General features: G+C 41.7%; 1 protein-coding gene across 1 annotated transcript in view; it reads right to left on the reverse strand.

Annotated features, from left to right (window-relative positions):
• Positions 1 to 8,782: 8,782 nt before the first annotated feature.
• Positions 8,783 to 23,896, reverse strand: part of LRP10 (LDL receptor related protein 10) — a 43,721-nt gene continuing 28,607 nt past the window's right edge. Inside the window, exons 4-5 of the mRNA XM_082243632.1 lie at positions 16,116 to 16,245; positions 8,783 to 9,508 (exon numbers count right to left, since the gene is read on the reverse strand). Of these exons, the coding sequence (XP_082099758.1) occupies positions 8,957 to 9,508; positions 16,116 to 16,245 (682 nt within the window). The 3' untranslated portion in view covers positions 8,783 to 8,956. The remainder of the gene's footprint in view (positions 9,509 to 16,115; positions 16,246 to 23,896) is intronic.

The following is a 23,896-nucleotide window of genomic DNA, read 5'->3' on the forward strand; positions in this document are numbered from 1 at the left end:
CCCTCTGCAGCAGGAGATCGTGAGCCGCCGGTCACTCGCACTAGCTCCCCAGAGAATGAGCGGGGGCGGGAGCGTGCCTCCGGCGGCGAGCACTCGCCCCCCACAGGTGGCTGAGCGAGTGACGTACCCCTACGTCACTTTACCCAGCAGCGGCTACCTGCCGCAGTATATCTGCGGTGGGCGGTCGTCATGTGGTTAATGGACGATAAAACAGCATTTATTTTTTTTTTTGGCAAGAATGTTTAATTTATTGTAGAGAGCGCTACCAAATTTACCAAGCTCAGTGAAGATTATTTTTTCCTAATTAGCCTCAAGTCTTTTTGCACAATAACCCTACAGTCTGAGCCTTGGTCCCCATCCCAAAACATTAACTAAAGGGTCCCTCTAGTAGTTCACAAGCAAGATACAGTGCCTTGCGAAGGTATTCGGCCCCCTTGAACTTTGCGACCTTTTGCCAAATTTCAGGCTTCAAACAAAGATATAAAACTGTAATTTTTTGTGAAGAATCAACAACAAGTGGGACACAATCATGAAGTGGAACGAAATGTATTGGATATTTCAAACTTTGTTAACAAATAAAAAACTGAAAAATTGGGCGTGCAAAATTATTTTAGTTTCAATGCAGCAAACTCTCTCCAGAAGTTCAGCGAGGATCTCTGAATGATCCCATGTTGACCTAAATGACTAATGATGATAAATAGAATCCACCTGTGTGTAATCAAGTCTCCGTATAAATGCACCTGCACTGTGATAGTCTCAGAGGTCTGTTTAAAGCGCAGAGAGCATCATGAAGAAGAAGGAACACACCAGGCAGGTCCGAGATACTGTTGTGGAGAAGTTTAAAGCCGGATTTGGACACAAAAAGATTTCCCAAGCTTTAAACATCCTAAGGAGAACTGTGCAAGCGATAATATTGAAATGGAAGGAGTATCAGACCACTGCAAATCTACAAAGACCTGGCCGTCCCTCTAAACTTTCAGCTCATACAAGGAGAAGACTGATCAGAGATGCAGCCAAGAGGCCCATGATCACTCTGGATAAACTGCAGAGATCTACAGCTGAGGTGGGAGACTCTGTCCATAGGACAACAATCAGTCGTATACTGCACAAATCTGGCCTTTATGGAAGAGTGGCAAGAAGAAAGCCATTTCTTAAAGATATCCATAAAAAGTGTCCTTTAAAGTTTGCCACAAGCAACCTGGGAGACACACCAAACATGTGGAAGAAGGTGCTCTGGTCAGATGAAACCAAAATCGAACATTTTGGCAACAATGCAAAACGTTATGTTAGGCGTAAAAGCAACACAGCTCATCACCCTGAACACACCATCCCCACTGTCAAACATGATGGTGGCAGAATCATGGTTTGGGCCTGCTTTTCTTCAGCAGGGACAGGGAAGATGGTTAAAATTGATGGGAAGATGGATGGAGCCAAATACAGGACCATTCTGGAAGAAAACCTGATGGAGTCTGCAAAAGACCTGAGACTGGGACGGAGATTTGTCTTCCAACAAGACAGTGATCCAAAACATAAAGCAAAATCTACAATGGAATGGGTCACAAATAAACATATCCAGGTGTTAGAATGGCCAAGTCAAAGTCCAGACCTGAATCCAATCGAGAATCTGTGGAAAGAACTGAAAACTGCTGTTCACAAACGCTCTCCATCCAACCTCACTGAGCTCGAGCTGTTTTGCAAGGAGGAATGGGCAAAAATTTCAGTCTCTTGATGTGCAAAACTGATAGAGACATACCCCAAGCGACTTACAGCTGTAATCGCAGCAAAAGGTGGCGCTACAAAGTATTAACTTAGGGGGCTGAATAATTTTGCACGCCCAATTTTTCAGTTTATTTGTTAAAAAAGTTTGAAATATCCAATAAATTTCGTTCCACTTCATGATTGTGTCCCACTTGTTGATTCTTCACAAAAAATTACAGTTTTATACATTTATGTTTGAAGCCTGAAATGTGGCAAAAGGTCGAAAAGTTCAAGGGGGCCGAATATTCGCAAGGCACTGTATGCGGGTCAACAAGGCTATAAAGTTAATGTGTGTTCAAGATGTGTTTCACATGCATTAATGGTGCCTTAAAGTGATTGTAAAGGATCACCTTGTAAAACAGCACATTCAGTTTAAAATTGAAACAAAATGCAAAACATTTTTGGATAGAAATAATAAAAAAAAAAAAAATAAAAAAAAAAAAACACACGCACATTATAAATACCTTTTTTCCCCCTTTTCAGCTGCATAAGAGCTGGGGGGAGGAGAGGCAGCAGCACACTGAGCTTCCCAGTGAATGGCTGTGCAGTAGCGGTGTGTCATGACAAGTCTAATCATTGGAGAACAGGCTGAGTTGCCAGCATAAAAAACATCCATATGCAGCGCTCCAAAGTTAAAAGGAAGAAATTAATGTCCTCCACCAGTCTGTATCAATAAAGCACACTGCACCACCGTGATACAATCAAATCTGCTTACCAGACCATCAATAATAGTGCAGTGTTTAACCACTTTACCCCCGCTCACTTTGCTGCTACTGCGACGTCCAGCGACGTAGACCTACGACGCTGGACTCCGCCCCTTGTGGGCGGCACGCGCGCGCCACCGGAGGCTCGCTCCCACTGTTTTCAGTCACAGAGGGAGTCGGGCCAGGGGAGGAGCAGCGGCGATCGCCGCTGCTCTTACCCGATCGTCGGGGATCGAGTCTGGAGATCTCTGAAGTGACAGGCAGTGTCAGATTGCAGGGTTCAGCATAGCTGAACCCTGGATCTGTCCTTGTGTCACTCCGTCACCTCCCCCCCCCCACACGTCAGTAAGCACCAGGCATACATTAACCCCTCCCTCTCCAATAAAATTAACCCCTTCCCTGCCAGTGTCATTTTTTACAGTAACAGTGCATATATATAGCACTGATTACTGCAGTAATGTCACTGGTACCCCCAAAAGTGTCAAAAATGTCAGTCAAGGGTCCGATCTGTCCGCCGCAATGTCGCAGTCCCGCAAAAAAAAAAAAAAAAAAAAAAAAAAAAAAAAAAAATCGCAGATCGCCGCCATTACGTGTTAAAAAAAAAAAAAAATACCAAAAAATGACAGAAATCTTTCCCTTTGTTAGTAAACGCAATAACTTTTGCGCAAACCAATAAAAATACGCTTTTTGTGATTTTTTTTACCAAAAATATGTAGCAAAAAAACAAATTGGCCAAAAATTAAAAAAATTTGATTTTTACATTTTTTGGGGGGGGGGAATTTCATATAAAAAAAATGTGAAAAATATTGTTATTTTTTCAAAATAAACGCTCTTTTTTTGTTTATAGCGCAAAAAGTAAAAATCGCACAGGTGATTAAATACCACCAAAAGAAAGCTCTGTTTGTGGGAAAAAAAAGGACGTAAATTTCGTTTGGGTACAGCGTCGCACGACCGCGCAATTGTCAGTTAAATTCGCACAGCGCCGAATTGCAAAAAGTGGCCTGGACGGAAGACAGCAAAATCCTCCGGTGGTAAAGTGGTTAAAATGCCTCTCTGGTTGTGTCCACTAGAAGACCCTTGGACTCTCCAATAAGTATAGGATCAAACTGGTAAGGTCTCTTCTACTCGATCATTTTTCCTCCAATGATCCCAAGTTTTCAATTTCATTTGTTACTTCTGCTATTTCTTCTTTAATTCGCTGTAGATCTTCTAGTAATTTTTGCTTGCGACGCTGGATGTTCTCCAGTTCATCTTGTTCTTGCGAGGTCAGGTCACCAGATACTGAGCTGTGCACTCATCATACACAGGCGCACCGAGCACTACCACACATGTAACCACTGATGATTTGCCAGCATAGCTAGAGATCTGACCAGGTTGTGCTCTAATGCCCAGTGTCGTCAGTTTTTAATAAGGAAAGCAGAGGGACTGGCAGGAACACCAGGGATTTCACACAAAGGAAGCAATAGAAGCGATCAGGATACTTTTTCATACTAGTACATGGTACAGTAGGCTCATCAGGAATAAAAAATGCTGAGGTAACAAACACTTTAATAAACTTTGACCAAACACTGCCTCTACCTTTTTTTTTTTTTTTTAAAGGGGGAGTAAGCACGTCACAAATGTGCACTGCACGTGCAACTGACTTCAATAGAGGCGGCAGCTTGCAGCAAAGCCTAGAGAACACAACACGCCCTAGAATCTTTGATGCGGCAATCTAATGCCCAGTACACACGATCCGAAAATTGGACGATGCTCCGTCCGTTTTTGTTTGGTTGCTAGGAACTCTCAATTATATTCGCAAATGGGAGAGGTTACTTACGATACGAATTTTCTCGGACGATGATTCAAACGCTCCCGGTATGCGTAACCACGCCGTAGCGTGTGAGGGGAAATGATGTCTACTGCTCATGCGCTGTCTACTGCTCACCATTTTTTTCGGACGAACAACATACTGATGATACGATTATCGTACGATGCGTTATAATACGATCAAAATTTTTATGCTTGCACAACCGGATAATATCGGGTGAACTGTCCTGATCGCCTCTCGTAAGCTGTGTACTAACTATGAGATTATCGTCCGATCTTTTCACAAGCGTTATTTTTCGTCTGATTTTCGGATCGTGTGTACGGGCCATAACGCATGTACGTGTACTGTTCAACCCGTCTGCCATTGTGTTGTTAATTACCTAGTGTGTTGGTAGGTTGTACAGGAGAATAAAAAAAAACAAAAAACACATGTAAAATGCTTGTTTTTGACGCATTTCTAGGCCCACATGACAAAGGCTACAGAGAAAGTGGGAGTCACCCTTCTTACTATCAGGTTTTGTAATCACTAAAGTGGCTACACACAATGGTAAATCATTTGTCAAATACAGTATCTGAATATCAACTTTAACTGTACACAACATGTAGTGCAGGCTGATGTAGAACATGTCAAGAACTCACAAAATGTTTTAGCACTATAAAGATTTATTTCTTTTTTTACATAATCACAGAAAATAAATAATTTAGACAGTCCTGCATACAATCCCACACCAATCATTAATGCATTCTTTGACACAATAAAAACCAGCCAGATCATCATCCAATTTTAGGAGTTGTTTGTATGTTGGCTATATATGAACACAGCAATGTATATCTAAAGATCCATTTGCAGACAGGAAGCGGTTTCAATGTGGTGTGGGCCTCATCATGTCTGGTTCACGGAAGATAAAGGAATACTTTCTTTTTTGATAAAAAAATATAAGTTTCATTTGTTTCCACACAAACAACGTTGAGAAGACCTGCTCAAAATATATCTCCTTTTTGGAGTGATAGTGAGGAAATTTTAAACAGAAATTTCAACCATCTGATTGTCAATACAAACTGTGTTTCTGGAAATTGAAGGAACCAAAGTGAAAAGCAGACCAGCAGAGTATGTAACATTTCACCAGAAAAAAAATGTTTAAATCAATATTAGAATTGCATTTAACAGAAGGCTTATTGGAAAAAAAATCTTACCGTATACTTGGCACACTCCCCTGAACAGTTTAAACCAAAGGCAAGTTTAAAAATGCATAAGCTAGTTACTATCAGTGAAAGACAAGTGTCATAACAACCTATACAACCAGAGATATAAGAAATTGATGTTATATGCAAATCTCAACTTGGCAAAAGCAAAGCTTGGTCTCATCCCTTCTCACTTCCATATTTGTACATTAAGCTGTGGATCACAATAAAAATCTAGGCGGCAAAGAGAAGTGAATGGTGGGAAACAGTTGAGATTAGCATATCTCTATTTAGCTTTCTGCACTGTATCTCTGGATCTGCTCGCCTTTGTCACAGATTTTCTTTTATATGTTGAGCACATTTACACATCTTTACTGGCATCAACATGCATCCATACAGTGGGTTAGATTTACTAAAAGGCAAATAGCTTAGCACTTTGCAAGTGCAGTTGCTCCAGAGCTTAGTAAATAAGGGGAAGCACTGCTGACTTCCATTATCCAATCATATGCAAACAAAAATGCGTTTTTTTTTTTTTACTTGCACAAGATTGGGTATTTTCTGCAAAGTGAAGTTTCACCTCATTTACTAAATTCCAGAGCAACCACACTTGCAAAATGCAGAGTCTATCTTCCTTTAGTAAATCAAACCCAGTGTAAATACATATACACACACATGCTTGGGGAATATTTTTAAGGCAGTGTGGAACAGATGTCTATCCAATACAAATGCTGACTGCACCCTTTTTATCAACAGATTTGTAACATTACTCTTTAAAGCGGTAGTAAACTCATGTCTTAAAAATAAAAAAAAGCTGGTCCCCCTGTAGGTTTAAGTCATAATGTAGCAGTAAGCATCGCATACTAGCACATTATGACAGACCTACCTGCAAACTGAGCCCTCCAGCGCAGTGCTGTCACGGCTCCCCTGGTGCCTCCATCTTCACCCGGTCTTCCTTCAGGGTTTCATATCTTTGTCCGCTTGAATTGCTGGGCTTAAGTGACGTCACTCCCACATTACCCTACCTTGTCACACCGCCACGGCACACAGAGCTGGCTGTAAATGTGATGTGAGCTGCACATGTGTGGCTCAGATCAGATTACCCGCTGACAGGCAGGGGGGACATTTAGGACAGGAGACCCCCTCTACCGTTCTAAAAATCCTGCCGGTCAGCAGCTTTTATAGATCATGAATTTACAACCACTTTAAAAGGAACCTGGGAAAACCGCAACATGGGGGATGTCATTGCGAACATAATTTTAAAGGTGGAGGCCCCAGGTTTCTCATCCTGAACCTTGCTTCAAAAGCTACTGAGACACTCACCAAGAACAAAAAGGCAAGATAGACTATTGGACTTTTCACGCTTCACTGGTCGCATACTTGTTCCAGGTCAGTGATTCATCAGGTGGTAAAGAAAGGTTTAGGATGAGAGCCCCAGAGCTTACATCTTTAGGAACAGGCACTGGCAACTCCCAAATTGCTATCTGAACAGGTTCCCTTTAATGTTCACCCCTTATGCCAGTTCTTTTAATGCACTGCATACATGCATGAAATTTGTCACCATTTTACTATAAACTGATTTACAGGACCTGCAAGTTAATTAGAGCAATTTAACTTGCGATCACTAGAGGGTTTCCCACCGAAGCTGCAAACTTCACTTGATCTTAGTCAAATGGTAGAGAAGCTGGTAGAATGGTCTCAACCACTGCACAACTTCATGCAGCTGTTCTGCATTGTCTTCCCTATAGGAGTTATAAATTCCCCACGCTACCTTTCTATTTTTACACCAAAGGCTTTATGCCCTCTCAGGCATTCAGTCACACTCAGTTTCGCACTGCTGCTGAATATTGCAGAGCTCTGCTCTGTTTATTAGTTAGCACTGTGTTCTAAATCTCTTTTAAAAGGTGTACACTGCTGATGTAAGGACATGTGAACCCTACCTGTATCTTCAAGAACAAAGAGCATCACCAGCACATCAAAAGCTCAGATAGGAGTAATTTATTTAGTCACAAGAGGACCAGTGAGAAAGTAAAAAAAAAAAAAAAACAGTTAACTCAACAAACATATGATCACCAATATGCCAAAGTCTGCCTGTGCTCCAGTGTCCTGCCGTATATCCATTATCCAAAACATAAGCAAAGTGCCAAAAATCGCCATTGGAAATGTATATATATATATATATATATATATATATATATATATATATATATATATATATATAAAAACAATGCCATTCCCATCACAGCAGGAAGTTCACTCCATATTAATCGCCATCCCACAGTCCTGGCCACTCCGACTTTTATTAGAAGTGACGCCAGTGCCTTGGGCAGACCCTTCTATCTAAGCAACCAAACATTAACAAAAAAAAAAAAAAAAAAAAAAACTGTGTAGTCAAAAGGGAGCTGATAGAGCATAAGCAGCCTTATGAGGCAACTGTTCAAATTATGAGGCATGGACAAATTATGAGGCATGGACAAATTATGAGGCATGGACAAAAATGCCAAGGAAGGACACAGAGAGCTAAAAAAATAAAAACAAAAATCTAAAAATCTTAAAAATACACATTTATTTATACAACTACATATGAGCACCGGAGGAGGGTATTTACAACTCTCTCTGCCATTGGTCCTATTGCAATATATATATATATATATATATATATATATATATATATATATATATATATATATATATATATATATAGGATCCATGAATGTGGTACTGGTGTCACCATTTGCTTAATGAAGGGGCTGCTATATGCTCCAAAATGTTGCTTTTATTTTTACTGTTGTGACTAATAAATGGATTCTAACTGAGCTTTTGATATGCTTGTGATAATCTTTGTTTTTGAAGATACTGGAAGGCAGCACCATCCACCTTTTGTTCACTTCAGCGTTTGCTTCAACTACACCACCACACCATTTGCAGTGCACCACACTCTCTTCTCCCTACCTGTATCCGACTCAGATGGTATAAGACCTTGACCCCCCCCCCCACTGACTAAACTGAGCCCTATGTACACAATCTAGTGGTGTACACTTACACTTATGTACACTCTAAACCCATTAAACAGCTGCAGGTGGGGCATATTTCTGTGTCTCATCTGGGAGCAATTATATACAAGCAGGCCCCTTATATCCTTAAATCACCAGTAAATACCTATGCTTACTTTTTTTCATTATTGTCGAAGTCTATGAGACATTGACAGTAAAACAATATATTGATCAGCTGCTCAGTCTTTGATGCAGAGGTACATCCACCACCTGGGAACAATATCCAGATCAATAGGACATCTTTATTTCTTTTTGACCATTTTCAGTTCCCCCCCCCCCCCCCCTCCATCTGTGTGGCTGTAATGAATCACATGTTGCAAAGAGAGGTGGGGATAGGAGGTTTGGCGAGATCCACTGAGCACTGTAGTTAGGAGTGTGTTATTAGGGTGGGCCGAATCAAAAAGCCCTCCACTTTGTGCAAAGGTGTATAGAGAGGATAGAACAAAAGCAGTGTTAACATGAAATCAAGCTTACATCTCCTGACTCACTGTCTAAGCCTTCTGCCAGTGGTAGCAACAGCATTTCATCCTCTTCTTCAGGCCTGTCTATCTCCACACCACAATCAGCTCTTTCTGTGCCCAAGTGTTCCACTCCACTTAGTGGGAGTAAAATTCTTTCCCTGACCACCTGCACCATTCCCATCATCAGTCCACTCCTATCCTCAGTGGGATAATTTGGTGAAAGAGAAACAGCAGGCTCAGTCTGGGAAACAGAAAGATCAGGAGTGTCTAAAGGGGTCTTGACTGGAAGAAGTGGGGCTGAAGGAGGATCACTGCCCTCTGACACTGGCTGCGTCGAGCCTGTACTTGGATTTTGATGGGTCTCGGTCTGTGTCCCTTGTGTACGAGGAGGAAGGAGTCCCCAACGCCTAAGTCGACGGAGGAGGCGTCTGACAGGACGTGGTGGACGACGCCGTGTTGGCAGCTCATTTAGGCCTCCAGCAGGGTGTGGCTGAGTCTGATGTAAAAACTGCAGTAGGCTTCGGAGATTTCCCATGAATGAGCCCTACAGTAAGAAAATAGAAAATGGTGATTATATACAAATAGTATAGTGCCATTGTAAAATCACAGCAACCCTGACAAAGAAATAACGTTCTACTTTCGTATGGAGCCGTCATGAAAAAAGGGGAGAAGGGAATTTTTTCCATATATACCATGACTGACTTCTTATGGAATCTGGCTGCTTTTTCTTGTTTATAATCATTCACCCTCCTTTCCATTTACTATGACCATTCCTTGACTAATTACAGTGGGTATAGAAAAGAATCACTCCCCCTTTAAAATAATCACATTTTGTTGCTTTGCAGCCTGAAATGAAGACAGACACAGTTTTTGTTTTATTCAACTGTATTTACTCAGTGCAACGTATAACATCCAAGTGAGAGATATAACACCAACATGTCAGAAAAAAAAAAAATCAAAAATTCAAAAACAGAATCACTGAATGGGGATAATAACCCCCCCCCCCCCCCCCTCCCATCCTAAAAATGACTTGAAAACTCAATCAGGTGTAGCTAATCACCTTTTCAATGGCACAGAAAGCCATTTGACTTTTAACTGTGATCATTTTGATTAGCTCAGCATGAAAAGAAAATTCTTGGAGCATGTCAGTCCCTGATAATGCAACTGAAGCAAACAATCAACTGTGGGTGGTAAGGCACTGTCAAAAGATCTCTGGGATAAAGTTGTGGACAGGCACAAGTCAGCAGATGGATACAAAAACATTTCAAAGGCTTTATCAATGCCTAAAAGCACAGTGAAGTCTATTACTAGGAAGTGGAAGGTATTTGGTACAACACAGACCCTCCTTGGATCAGAACGTTTCTGAAAATTGGATTAAAGAGCCAGGAGGAAACTGGTCAAAGAGGCTACCAAGAGGCCTAACAGCAACTCTGAAGCAGTTGTAGGAACTTATTACAAAGAGTGGTCATTGTGTGCATGGGACAACCATATCACAAATTCTCCACAAATGTGGCTTGTATGGGAGGATTGCAAGAAAAAAGCCACTCCTCAAGAAAGGCCCCATGCAGTAACGACTAAACTTTACCAAAACGCGCCTTGAAGATTCTGAGACCACATGGAAAAAGGTGCTATAATCAGATGAGTCTAAAATGTAATTATCTGGCCTCAACACCAAACGATATGTCTGGCGGAAATCCAATACAGCTCACCATCCAAATACCACCATTCCTACAGTAAAGCATGGAGGTAGTAATATCCGTTATGCACACAGCAAAAATGGCCACACAGTGGTTGAAGGAGATAAAGGTGCATGTCCTTGCATAGCCCAGTCAGAGCCCAGAATTAAACCTCATTGAAAATCTGTGAAATGACTTGAAGACTGCAGTCCACCGTCACTAACAAATTTAACTGAACTTGAGCAGTTCTGCAAAGAAGAGTGGGCAAATACTGCAAAGTCTACATGTGCAGCTAGTAGAAATATATCCCAACAGACTAAAGGATGTAATTAAAGCAGAAGGTGGTTCAACAAAATACTGACACAAGGGGGTGATCCTTTTTTCAACTAAGGGATTCGGTTTATGAATTTTTTTTTGTCTTTTCTGACATGTTGTTATATCTTTCACTTGGATGTTATAAGTTGCACTACGTAAATAATGCTGGATAAAACAAAAACTGTGTGTCTTCATTTCAGGCTGCAAAGCAACAAAATGTGATTTTAAAAGAGGGGTGATTCTTTTCTATACCCACTGCATTTCAAGGTTCTACCCGAGGAGGGATTGTAGAAATGTGTTTCCATGAGACTGGAGGTATAATAAATAAATTAATTAGATATTCCTTATTGCGATTTGAGTGCTAATAAAGTGTCTATTAGTTTACTTAGAATATGTAATGGGTTTGGGCTTCTCATGCCTATCGACAAGTTATGAATGTTTATAACTATTCTAATTAAAATAAATAATTTGATGGCAAGGACCTTATCTTCATGGCTCTACCTAATTCTTTATAGGACGTTTTACTGGTACATCTTGCCTTAGTGTCAGCTCCTGTAATCGAAACAGAAAGCTAACTTGCTAAAAGATTAAACTATTCTATTGGATGAAGGAGGTTTGTGCATAAAGAGCTTCTGACCTTACTTTAACAGGGAAGTATACATACATAGCATATGTAGAAATATAGCTGAACACACAGTAAGCCTGCATCAATGGCCCTTTCACCTAGAAGCTGATTGTGAGTCAAAGACCATAAGCTTCCATTCTCGGCTGCCACTAGAGGGAGCAAGAAGCTTCTTCCCAGAACACATTGTACCTGTCACTGAGAAACTGGCTTTTTTTTTTCCAGGAGTATAATTGCCAGTCATTAAAATGATTGGTAGTGTCAGTGTGTGACTCTCTCAGAGAATGACTGTGTGCACGCTTCTTTCTTTTGTTCCTCCTCTTTGTGTGCATTTCTATTCTAAAACCTTCCTGTAGGTGTCTATGCATTTCCTCTGCGTCCATAAAGTGAGTGATTTCTCCGACTCCCAACCCCCCTGTTTCCTGTCCCATCACACATACTACCCACTCAACGCTCTCTCCCACTACTTCTAAAGCTGCACAATCTGGGCAGATTACCTTTTATACCCAAACCAAGAAATGTCAGAAAGCTCACTAATAAACCTCTATAATCTAAATGGATTTAGGAAATAAACTATGAATGCTTTCTGTGTTTTTATTAATTCCCCTTTAGATTGTAAGCTCTAATGAGCATGGCCCTCTGATTCCTCCTGTATGGAATTGGAACTGTACTGTCTGTTCTCACGTTATAAAGTGATGCACAAACTGTTGGTGCTGTATAATCCTGTATAATAACAATAATAATAAAATTAAATCATCTCATTAGATTATTTAAAATCTACTGTATCAATATAATAATGATTTCAGACTGAATAAAACACTTTTTAAATATATCTGATCACTGCCCATGGCTGTGACTGGTCCTAGTTAGTTATTATTCTGTTTCAGACATTTCCAGGCACCTAAATGCCACAGTACATCTAGAAGCAGCTCGAGTCTGATTCAGCTGCTGTTCCATACCGAAATCAAGATTTGTAAGAGAAAGGCCAGGCATCCAAATTAAATGATTTCACAATGACATTCAAAGCGCTTTTGCCACCTTTACACAGTAACACTTCACTAAATGGCAACAACACAGATGAAGAACCCTCAGTTCCTATCAGTATTCCTGACTAGTCTCAGTCACAGATATATGACTAACACACCACTGCTATGAATAATCGTCACCTCCCAGCTGATGTACAATGGTATATTATGTCTTTCACCCCATTGGCCCACATATAGAAAGGTTCCAAGTCCTTTCACCTGATTTTTCATTTCATGGTTTTCCAAGTATTAAATGTGCTGATCACATTTCCTGATCAGGTCTGCTATAAGAGCCTAGACTTCTTCCTACAAAGACCTTTGACAACAAGGATATGGCTACTGCAGCACTTCAGCACTTCAATGGTAATGTGTAGGCTCCTATAAAGTTTATTAAAGGGATTCTAAAAAGGTATATATATTTTTTTTTAGATAAACAAGATATACTTACCTGCTCTGTGCAATAGTTTTGCACAGAGCAGTCACAATCCTCCTCTTCTGGGGTCCCCTGCCGGCACTCTGGGATCTACCCCCCCCCTCCTGCTGAGTGCCGCCATAGCAAGCCGCTTACTATGGGGGCACTGGTGCAGGCTCACTGCCGAGCCACGCTCTGTATCACATTCCCACCCCCACCCACACCCACACCCACACCTCACTGGATGTGATTTACAGCAGTGGAAGCCAATGGCTCCTGCTGCTGTGTCTGATCCAAGGAGGGAGAAAGCCAGGAGAGGAGCTGCTCTTGTGCATGTCGCTGGATTGAGATCGAGATCTCTGGCTTCAGAGACCTGGAGCCTGCAGCAGGTGAAGTAGCAGCTCCTGATTTATTGTATATAATTGTTCTAGGTCAGTGATGTGTCAGCATGAATGCAAGGCAGTTAGCGTTTTCAAAAAGAAGACATCAATGCCAGTCTAAGGATTTTTCCTTTGTACAGGTTTCCTGTCTTTGTTAAAGGCAAAGTGTCATCCAACTAAATGCCCTCCAGGTGGAGCCTGCTGTAGTCTGACTCACAAGACACATGCTGATTCCCTGACAGTGAAGTACTGATTAAGCAAATGTTTTCATTTCTAAGCCTTGGACTTTGCAGAGGTTAGGTGCTCACCTCCAGCATCACAGGAGCGGGTGTACTTCCTGGTTCAAAGCCACAGCTTGTTTTGACACCTTGAAATACCAGAACGTACCTTGGTAGACACACTTCACACAGAGTTTTTCAGCTCAAAGCTCAGAAATGCTCAACAAGGAAAATCCCATTCATTTCAATGGCCCCTGTTCACATTTGAGCATTTTGTCATCTGTAGCAAAACGCCTGTCGCTCAAAAAAGTACATGAGCTTCTTTTTAGGCAGATTTGAGCGTTTTTTTCCCCCACAGACTTCAATGGAAAACACCTGAACAGTGAGTAATGAGCGTTTTTTCAGGCGTTTTCATCCTAAACCGCAGCTTTCCTCCCCTTTTCTAGCATCACTCCGCATCTTACACAGGTTTCTATTGGCCACAGCAAAAACGCCGAAATTAAAAACACCTGAAAATGCTCAAATCTACTCAAAAACACCCGGAAATGCTCAGCTTAAGTGTGAATGTAGTAGAGCTGCACGATTCTGGCCAAAATGAGAATCACGATTTTTTAGCTTGGAATAAAGATCACGATTCTCTCACGATTCTCTGTGTAACAAAAAAAAATTGGGATAACTTTACTGTTACGTTTTTTTTTTTTATTCATTAAAGTTTATTAATTGCGTTTGAAAGACTGCTGCGCAAATACAGTGTGACATAAAATATTACAACAATCGCCCTTTTATTCTGTAGGGTCTCTGCTAAAAAAATATATAAAATGTTTGGGGGTTCTAAGTACTTTTCTAGCAAAAAAAAAAAATGATTTTAACTTGCAAGCAACAAGTGTCAGAAAAAGTTCTAGTCTTTAAGAGGTTAAACTTCCTTTCTCCCTGGCAGAGGGAAGGAAAAGATACAATGTAATAATTTTGTTTATAGTTACTGGGAGACTTGCTGATAGGAGTTTGCAGGAGGAAGATACAATGTAATCATTTTGTTTATAGTTACTGGGAGTTTTCCACAGCTGTTTTCTCTGCTCCCTCAGCTATGCAAAGAATCGAGCATATGTCAGGTTTAGATCGTCAGAGGGGGTGAATCGAGATCGCGATTTTCATACGATTAATCGTGCAGCTCTAGAATGTAGCCCTAATTATTTTTGTCAGGTATTTATTGCTATCTAGGTCCCTGCTGGGCAGATCCACTCTCTCCATTTGTCATGGTGACAACTGCCTAATGGCAAATACAAAACTCTGCAGCTGTCTCCAGAACAAGAATAGGAGGAGAAATCTTTGACACTTGTTCTGGTGCTTTCCTTTCACTTCCTTTAATGTCTCAATGTGTACTTATATAAAAGCTGCTAAGGCTACAAGGACAATGTGTATGGTTGTGCAACAGCTAGATAAACAGTTTGAGAGACTTTTGCCAGGGTAATGTGGGTAGGGAGCCAAGTAGCTGCTACATGCTAAGTTCTATATGATAGAAAAATCAATAGGTACATTTAAAAAAAAATAAATAAAAAAAATAAAAGAAGCTACTGTATATATTGTCAGGTTGTTTACCAAGTAACTAGACAACAATAGAAAGTGCCTAAGGCAATTGTAGGTAATATGCTGCAAAATCTCCCTGCTTTCAGGCCTAAACCTCTCTCTTTTACTGGGATCAATGTACTAAGAATGCACCACTAAAAAAGTATAGCAGCAAACTCATAATACTTGTTCAGTGACGGGTACGTTTCTCCATATTCTTCGTTGACAAACATACTATCTAAATATAAAATGCTGCATTTTCCTAATTTTATTATAGTTTCCGCACCTACTGTACTAGAAGCAAGGTTTAGTGCCGGTTCACATTTCTGAGATCACAGAGATCGCATGTAATTCGGAGCGCACTGCTTCTAGAATTACATGCGATGTCTGTACGGTCCAAATTCAGCCATACAGTTTGTATGGCTGAATTCGCACCGCAATCGCACCCAACTCGCACAGGACCCTTTTTTTGGTCTGCAGCAGAATCGGATCGCATGGTGGTTCACACTAGTGCGATCCGATTCTGTGCAAACTTTCAGATCGCACTGCGATCTGATCTGGGGGTGTCGTTAACTTTTAATTGACACCCCCAGCGTATCGCATATGGCAGTGTGAACTGCCAGGGGTGCGGATGCGATGCGGGAACATGCTGTATATTCGCAGCGTTCCCGCATCGCAGAAATGTGAACCGGCACTTACACTGCTGCTTCCTTTCTCAAGTGACAATTGCCCCTGCATGCTACAACCTCTTTCAAGGTCACAGTTGTCATTAGTTGAACTTCACCCGGTCTTAAAAATTGCTACACATGGACAAAAAAGTGATCAGTATATGGCCAGCTTAACAAAAGTAAAAAACATAAAAAGAAAAAAAAAAGAAAAACAAACATGCTACAGAGCATTTACTCAACAGCCACATGGCAGTTGTATTAGGGGTACTCACATCACTTGGGCTCTCAGTTGGGAAGTCATCTACAGCAGGAATAGCTCCTTGAGCAATCAACTGCCCATAGGATGGAGGAGCTTGCTGCTGGATCAATTCTGCATCAATCCGAGACAGAGGAGCAAAGATGCTGCAAAAAAAAAACACCCAAAAAACACCTAGTTAGATATGATGCTATTTCCTAGCTTTGCAATGTTTTTCTTAAGGTAAACCCATCATTACAATTCAAACATCACATAAAGAGGACACCTATTAACATTATTAAAACATTATTATGTAAAAAAAAAAAAAACCCTTCTTAGCTATGAATGAAGAAATAATATTGCTGCTCCTAAATCTAAAAAAAACTCTGCACAACCTTCAATAGTGCCAGTGACATGAAATTAGCGTTGCACCGATACCGGTATTGGTGCCAATGCTTTTAAATGGCACAAGTACTTGTACTCATGCAAATACCCAGATATTGTGGTGCGATTTTGATCAGCGGTTCAGGTGCGATTCCAATGCGAATGGTAGTGAAAGAGATTCAAAATCTCACCTGAACTGGGCTGAAATCACACACTTTCAAATCACACTCCGGTCAGCCAGCCCATATGTGAGCAGGCTATAAAAACTCACTGAAAAGCACATGAAAAATAGATGTCTCTGCAAGTGAAATCTGTGCAGTTTTCCCATTAGTTTTCATGCATGTATGGTGTGAATGAGCCTTAAAAAAAAAAAAAAACAACAACAAAAAACTGTCAATTGCCACTAAAAATAGGTATCAGTAATTGATTGCCATCGTCAAGACTTAAAAACTGTTGCATCCCTACTTAAAAATTAAACCAAAATGTGTCTCCAAATATTTAAAAGAGGTTGTAAACCTCCAAAAAAAAACAAAAAAAAACCTGAAAGACAAAAGGCATATTGAGCTAGTATGCATCACATACTAGCTCATTATGAAATACTTACCTTAGAACGAAGCTCCGCAGTGCCGCCCGCTCACAGCTGACACGGCCGACATATTCACTCATCTTCCTTCCAGTCATCTGATTGGCCAGTACTGCAATGACATCATGCCCACGCATGTACGTGGGAGTCCCCATTTTACGGTACAGGCCTCTGAGGGTATGGCACAGGCGGCTATTCCTTCAGAGCGCATGTGCCATTGATGTCACTGGCTGCATGCAAAGTAAAATGTATCTCCTGAACGGTGCAAGTTTAGGAGATATTTACAGTACCTATAGGTAAGCCTTATTATAGGCATACTTATAGGAACAAGTTACAGAGGAAGCTTTACTTCCTCTTTAAGATGTTGCTGCAAACACTATACTGCGTTTTCACATAAGGTGTAAAAGATATTTAGAAAAAAGTGCAACATGTATGCAGTGAACCTTAAATCAAACACTGAATTTATAAATGTTAAAAACATCCCAAAAGCATTATACATATAGTAGTAATATACTATCAATATGCATATACACTTATTAACAACACACGCAAAAGCAAAAATTGAATGTGCAAGTGAGGGTGTTCCACCATCCCTTTAATGCTGCAGTGTGTAACACTGAATCTCAAAAAAGTCAAAATAATCAATATTTTAACCAAACATGTGCAATACACATCTCCAAACAAGAAAAAAAAAAAAAGATATTGTTTATACTTGATGTGCAAGCAAGAGGGTTCCACCACCATTGCAATATTGTACGTATAAACACACAGTTCATAAATTCAAGATAATACTTTGGGTACTAATGCAAGTATTCCCCATGTCTCTACATCCACGCATGTGACCACTCTTCAATGAATACCACCATCAATTACTCTTCGTGCTCACCTTATTGTTTTGACCTGATATAGGTCACCACGCACTTTCCCCTTTAAGGGGTCTGTTAAACCACTCCAGATATCCAGGTGCTTCCTCCCGATTCTTTCTCCAACTACCTCTGAATGGCAAATTAACAACCAAGCCAGCTCTCCTCCACACATAGCATTTATCGCTTTAAAATAACCATGAATATTCAACTTATTAAATTACACTAGCAATGTTGGTGCACTGCCTTAAACGCGTGTATATATATATATATATATATATATATATATATATATATATATATATATATATATATTAGGGCTGTGCATCTTCACTTACCTCACGATTCGATGCGATTACGATTATTAGGGTCGCGATTCGATACGATTCGATTCCGCAATGCATCATGATTACTGCCCAATGCCCATGCCCAGCCCAATGGTTTTCAAAACTTTATCAAAAAAAACAAACAATCAAGCAGTCACAAATAAAAGAATCCTTTTTATTTTCATTTGCTTCAAAGGACACTTTCCTGGACCCTGTCATGGCCTGCAAGCCCTGCATACTTTAGTGCACTTGCACTGCAAACATATAGGAAGGTCTGAAAATGCAAACAGCATAGCAGAGACAGACAACAACACTAGTATTTTACTAGAAGTAACAGTAAAATTAGCAAAAAACTGTAGTAGTGCAGTTTACTGCTTCATAAAAGAAAATATTAATATAAGCCAGGCCTACCACCATTTAAAGTACAACTAAAGGCCAAACTTTTTGGATTTTGGATAAAGTTTGGCCTATAGTTGTACTTTAAGGCAAGCCAAGATAGAAGAAGCCAGCCAGCCAAGCTAATATTCTTGTGAAAATGGTCATCATAAATTCCCACAAAACATTATATATAAATCCTTTTATGTGAATATGCATTGCAATAAATTCCAGGTGTGCCATAACCTGTCCTCTACAAAACAGAGCACTTCCTGACTAGTAGCAAACATCAAGGGTGAACCTGGCAATAGTGCACTGCTGCATAACTTCCATGTTCACCGTGATGTTTGTTTCCCTCTGCAACTGCCAGTCAACTCAAGTGAGTTGATGGATTGGCTGCTAGAGGGGAGTTACACAAATATAAGCTTTAAGCTTATCAATTCACTTATGTCACTTTTATGTCACTTACTTTACAGAAAACGTTACCTGTCCTGCAGACAGTCTCTGTCTCTACCACAATTAAACCCAACTGAAGCCAAGCCAAAGCCACCATTAGAGGAAGGAATACCCTTGACAGAGTAAATCATCAACTAAAGCTTAAACCTTGAGTAAATCTTCATGGGATCACAAAAAAAACACACAACACGATTGTCTGCATCAGAATCATGAGAACTGAAGAAAGGTTTGGCATTGCCACACTGGTACAACTCAAGGCATATAGGTTAGGTCAGGTTTGTGTGTATTTGTGATCCAGTAAAGATTTAATCAAGGTTTTACGCTTCAATGTATGATTGATTTAATCTTTCAAGGATGTCCTTTCCTGTACCGTGGCTGCCTGGCTTGCCTTCAGTTGTCTAGATACACTTTTACCTTTAGTATTTGTTTGGTTGAGGGAACCCCCTACACTTGCTATTGCTACAGAGTACAACAGACCAGCAGACAGACATGCGTTGCAATAGTTTCCAGGTGTGTGCCATAACCTGTCCTCTACAAAACAGAGCACTTCCTGACTAGTAGCAAATATCAAAAGGTGAACCTGGCAATAGTGCACTGCTGCATAACTTCCATGTTCACCGTGATGTTTGTTTCCCCCTGCAACTGCCAGTCAACTCAAGTGAAGTGAGTTGATGGCTGCTAGAGGGGAGTTATACAAATATAAGCTTAAGCTTAAATAATTATCAATTCACTTATGTGAATGGACCATTTTTGAAAACAAGCCATTCTCCATCTCTCCAGTGCTAGAAAAGCTTTAAAAAATATAAAATGTTCCAGGTTCACTGCGATTGTGTTTGCCCCTGCCATTACCAGTCAACTAAACACAGTGTGTGTGTGTGTGTCGTGACTACTCAAAAGCTTATACGCAGCCTCATCAGCATCAACTCAACACACACACACACTGTGTGTGTGTGTGTGTGTGTTGAGTTAATGCTAGAGCTGCGTTATAAGCTCTTGAGTTGTCACGACAGTCAGTCAGTCAGTCACGTTACAGAAAGAAAACTTTACCTGCACTGCACTGAGCAGCACTCTACCATGTCGATTACATCTGTAACTGAAGCCAAGCTAGCCAACAAGCCACCATTAGAGGAAGGAAAATCCTTGAGAGAATAAATTGTAAACTGAAGCTTAACCTTGAGGAAATCCTATGGGGGTCACATTCACAAACTCACAAATATAGTATATTACACAAGAATCCACAATTGGTGTTTGTGACCCAATAAGATAAGATTTACTCGAGGTTAAGCTTCAAATGTACAAGTTATTTCTCTCAATGATTTTCCTTCCTATAATGCTGCACCGTGGCTGGCTTGGTGTCAGTTGTCTAGAAGAAAATACACTTTAATATTATTTATTTGGTTGAGGGTTAAATGAACCCCTAGTACTTGCCTAGACACTTTTAGTGTGAAGCAACGGAACGGATTATGGATTGGAAATGGACACATTGGACAGGACAATCTTCAAAAACAAACCATCAGTGCTATAAAGCTATAAAACAAGACTGGTGATGTGACTGACTGGTGACTGGCGGCAGACTGAATTAGTAATTACTAATTCATTAAAAACATGAATTAGTAATTATTTCAGTGCTTAGCATTTGGGAACATGTAGGTTTTTCTGTAAGAACACTAGATGATCCACATGCTCAGGTTTAAGACTGCTTCTTTTCGCTGTTATAACATCTCCTGCAGTAGAGAAAACCCGCTCTGCAGATACACTTGTACCTGGGATACACAAGTATTGCTTTGACAGCTGAGAGAGGAGGGGGAATATGACCTCTTTCTCACGCCACCATTTTAAAGGGTCCTCAGTGAGAGGCAGAGGTGGGGCTTTACAATATTTTTCCATTTCGTCTTCTGCCTTGGCATAGGGGGTCTTAGGTTCTATTGCACCATCAGTGAAAGACTGCCCCAGCAAAGTCATGAGCAGCGATGTTGTGGCCTTTTTTTTGGGAGAATGGCTGTCCTCAATGGGTGTTGTTTCTTCTTCCACAGTTGCTTTTTCCCTAGGCACTTCATCCACATTTGTCCTTCTATTAGATGTAATCTGTGTGTTTGAACAAAAGAGAATAGTAAAAGAAGAGCTGAACTGACTAAGAGTGTGATTCATTGATGAGGTGTGGGAAACTGCACGGTAATCCATACCATACAGTTCCACTTCCCACACCGCATCAGTGAATCAAGGCATGTTATTACACAACACAATGTAGCTGAGCTTCTAGCTGTCTGGCAGGAAACATGATGAAATTCTAATTACCTCCAAAGATGCAGCCTCCTCAGTCACTCCTCTGTATATCTCCGATCTCTCCTCCTCTGTGAGAATAAAAGGCAGTCCTTTAAAGCGAGGATCCAGAGCAGAGGCTGTATGAAGGATCTTCTTCTCTGCCTCACTGCTGTACCTCTTCAGGAGATCTGTTTTGATTGCATTCTTGATCTCATGGGTCATGGCTGTGTCTCCCATGGTGTCTGTCATGCTCTGGAGCAGTTGTGCATTTAGAGGGGCAATGAGAGACACTGTTGGGTTGCGCTCTTCTGACATCAGCAAGGTTGCATCCTTCATTGGCTTTAATGCACTCACAGCGTCCTCTGCATTTGACACATCCGTTTTATTGAGAGTGCAGAGATCAGACTCTCCTTTTCTGACTTCTGGAGACAGAAAGGTGGCACAAACTGCAGGTTGTTGTTCTAAGAACCTCTCGACCATGTCATATGCGCTGTTCCATCTTGTTGGCACATCAGTTATTAGCTTATAATTCTTCAGGCCCAGACATTTCTGTTTCTCTTTTAGACAGTGGCTTGCTCTAGTGCTGCGATGGAAGAATGTGGATATTCGTCGCACTCTGGCGAGAAGCCTGGAGAGCGTGGCCACTTTCAGTGCCCGCTGACATGCAAGATTGAGTGTACGGGCAAAACATTTAACATGAGGAAATTTACCAACTTGAGCTGCAACTTTCATGTTCGCCGCGTTGTCGGTCACAAGCACTACAGATTTATCAGACAGCTGCCATTCTTCCACAACATGAGACAGTAGCTCTGCCAGATGAGCACCTGTGTGAGACTCATAAATGGCTCTTGTTTGCAACCTGCCAGTCCTTAGTAACGTAATGTGCTGTTTTTGTAACATAGGACTCCATTGTGACTGACGTCCATGAATCACACGTTATTGCGACTCGACTGGCTTGGTTCATTGACGCAAGTACCTGAGCTTTGATGTCGTGGTAGAGTGCAGGTATAACGTTTTCTGTAAAGTGCCTGCGTGATGGGATCTTATAACGTGGCTCTAGCATCTTCACAAGGTAGCGAAACCCGGCGTTGTCCACAACTGAGTAAGGCCGTAGGTCCTTGGCGATGAAAGCTGCCACAGCTTTGGTTAGTTTCTTCCCTTTTTCTGAGTTGGGCGGATAAGTTGACAGTATGGCATCAATTCTTGGCTGATCTGGGTCTAGCAGTCTTTCCTTGGCAGTGGTGGCACTGCTGGTGGCGACAGGTGTTACTAACTCAGAGTGAAAACGGCTAACATGGTTTCTCAAGTTCGTAGTATTCCCTAGGTATTTAATTTTTGTGTGACAGGCTTTACATACGGCGTGTGTCTTGTCCAACTCACGCTTCCCTGTGTGTTCGTAAAATCCGAAATGTGCCCAGATGTTTGCTCTTAAAACGCTAGGTGCATTTTTTATCTCTCGATCTTTTTCTCCTTCTGCCATATTTACCACCATACTACCACGTATGTGACGGAGACGGATGACGTAAGTTGCCAAACTCTGTCAGCGTTTAAAAAAAAAAAAAAAAAAAAACTTGTAAACTAAGCCGCAACAAATCAACCAAGCAACATCTTTCATAAAATATGACTGTCTGTCTGTCAGACTCCCTTCCTTGCATGCACTGAGCCAAAACCCCCGGGGCCCTCCCTTACCCCACAGCTGCCTGTGACAGTGACACTGACAGAGACCCCCCCCCACAGCTGAGCTGACTGCAGCCTGACACACTGACAGAGACCTGGGTGGATGTCCCACACCTTCCCCAATCCCCCACAGAACTGACAAACACTGAGAGTGAGTGAGTCCCCCCCCTTGCCCAGACCCCCACACTGACAGAGACCTGGAAGTCCCACACCTTCACCAATCCCCCGCAGCACTGACAAACACTGAGTGAGTCCCCCCCTTGCCCAGACCCCCATAGCTGACTGACACTGACAGAGACCCCCAGGCCCCCACTGACACTGACAGATCCCCCTGGCTGCCAGACTGCCACAGCAGAACAGTACCCCCGGGCCCCGACCGACCGTCCCCTGTCCCAGGCCCCCCCCCCATCACAGACATCCCCCAGAGATACAGACGAGAGACCCCCATGAATGATTACACAATTATTTGTTCGGACATACCTGCTGTGTGACTGTGTGGGTTGTTGTGCACTGCATTGCAGAGGAGGACAGGTGCTGTGCTGCTCTCTGGGCTCTGTGGCGGGTGGCTGGCGTCACTGGCAGTGGCGTGGCGGCTGGGCCTCCAGGGCCTGTCGGCTACGGTGAGGTGAGGCTGGCGGCGCTGGCTGGCTGCGATGGGGACGCACTTGGGGCTCCTCGCTCCTGTGTGTGGACTCACTGGACTGGCGGCTTCTGGCTTGGATGGCTGGCTGGCTTCTAGGCCGCAGGTGGGACGCCGATACACGCGGGGGATGTCTTGCTGCGCCTCGGCCCGGGTCAAAGAGGCGGAAGGGGAGGGGCGGAGCCTTTTTATTAAGCTCCCGCCACTAACCCACCAATCAGCTGCCGATCCTGCGATCTTGTGATTTTTTTT

This window comes from Pelophylax lessonae (assembly GCF_965119305.1).
Source record: "Pelophylax lessonae genome assembly, chromosome: 1".
In the NCBI taxonomy this organism is placed as follows: domain Eukaryota; kingdom Metazoa; phylum Chordata; class Amphibia; order Anura; family Ranidae; genus Pelophylax; species Pelophylax lessonae.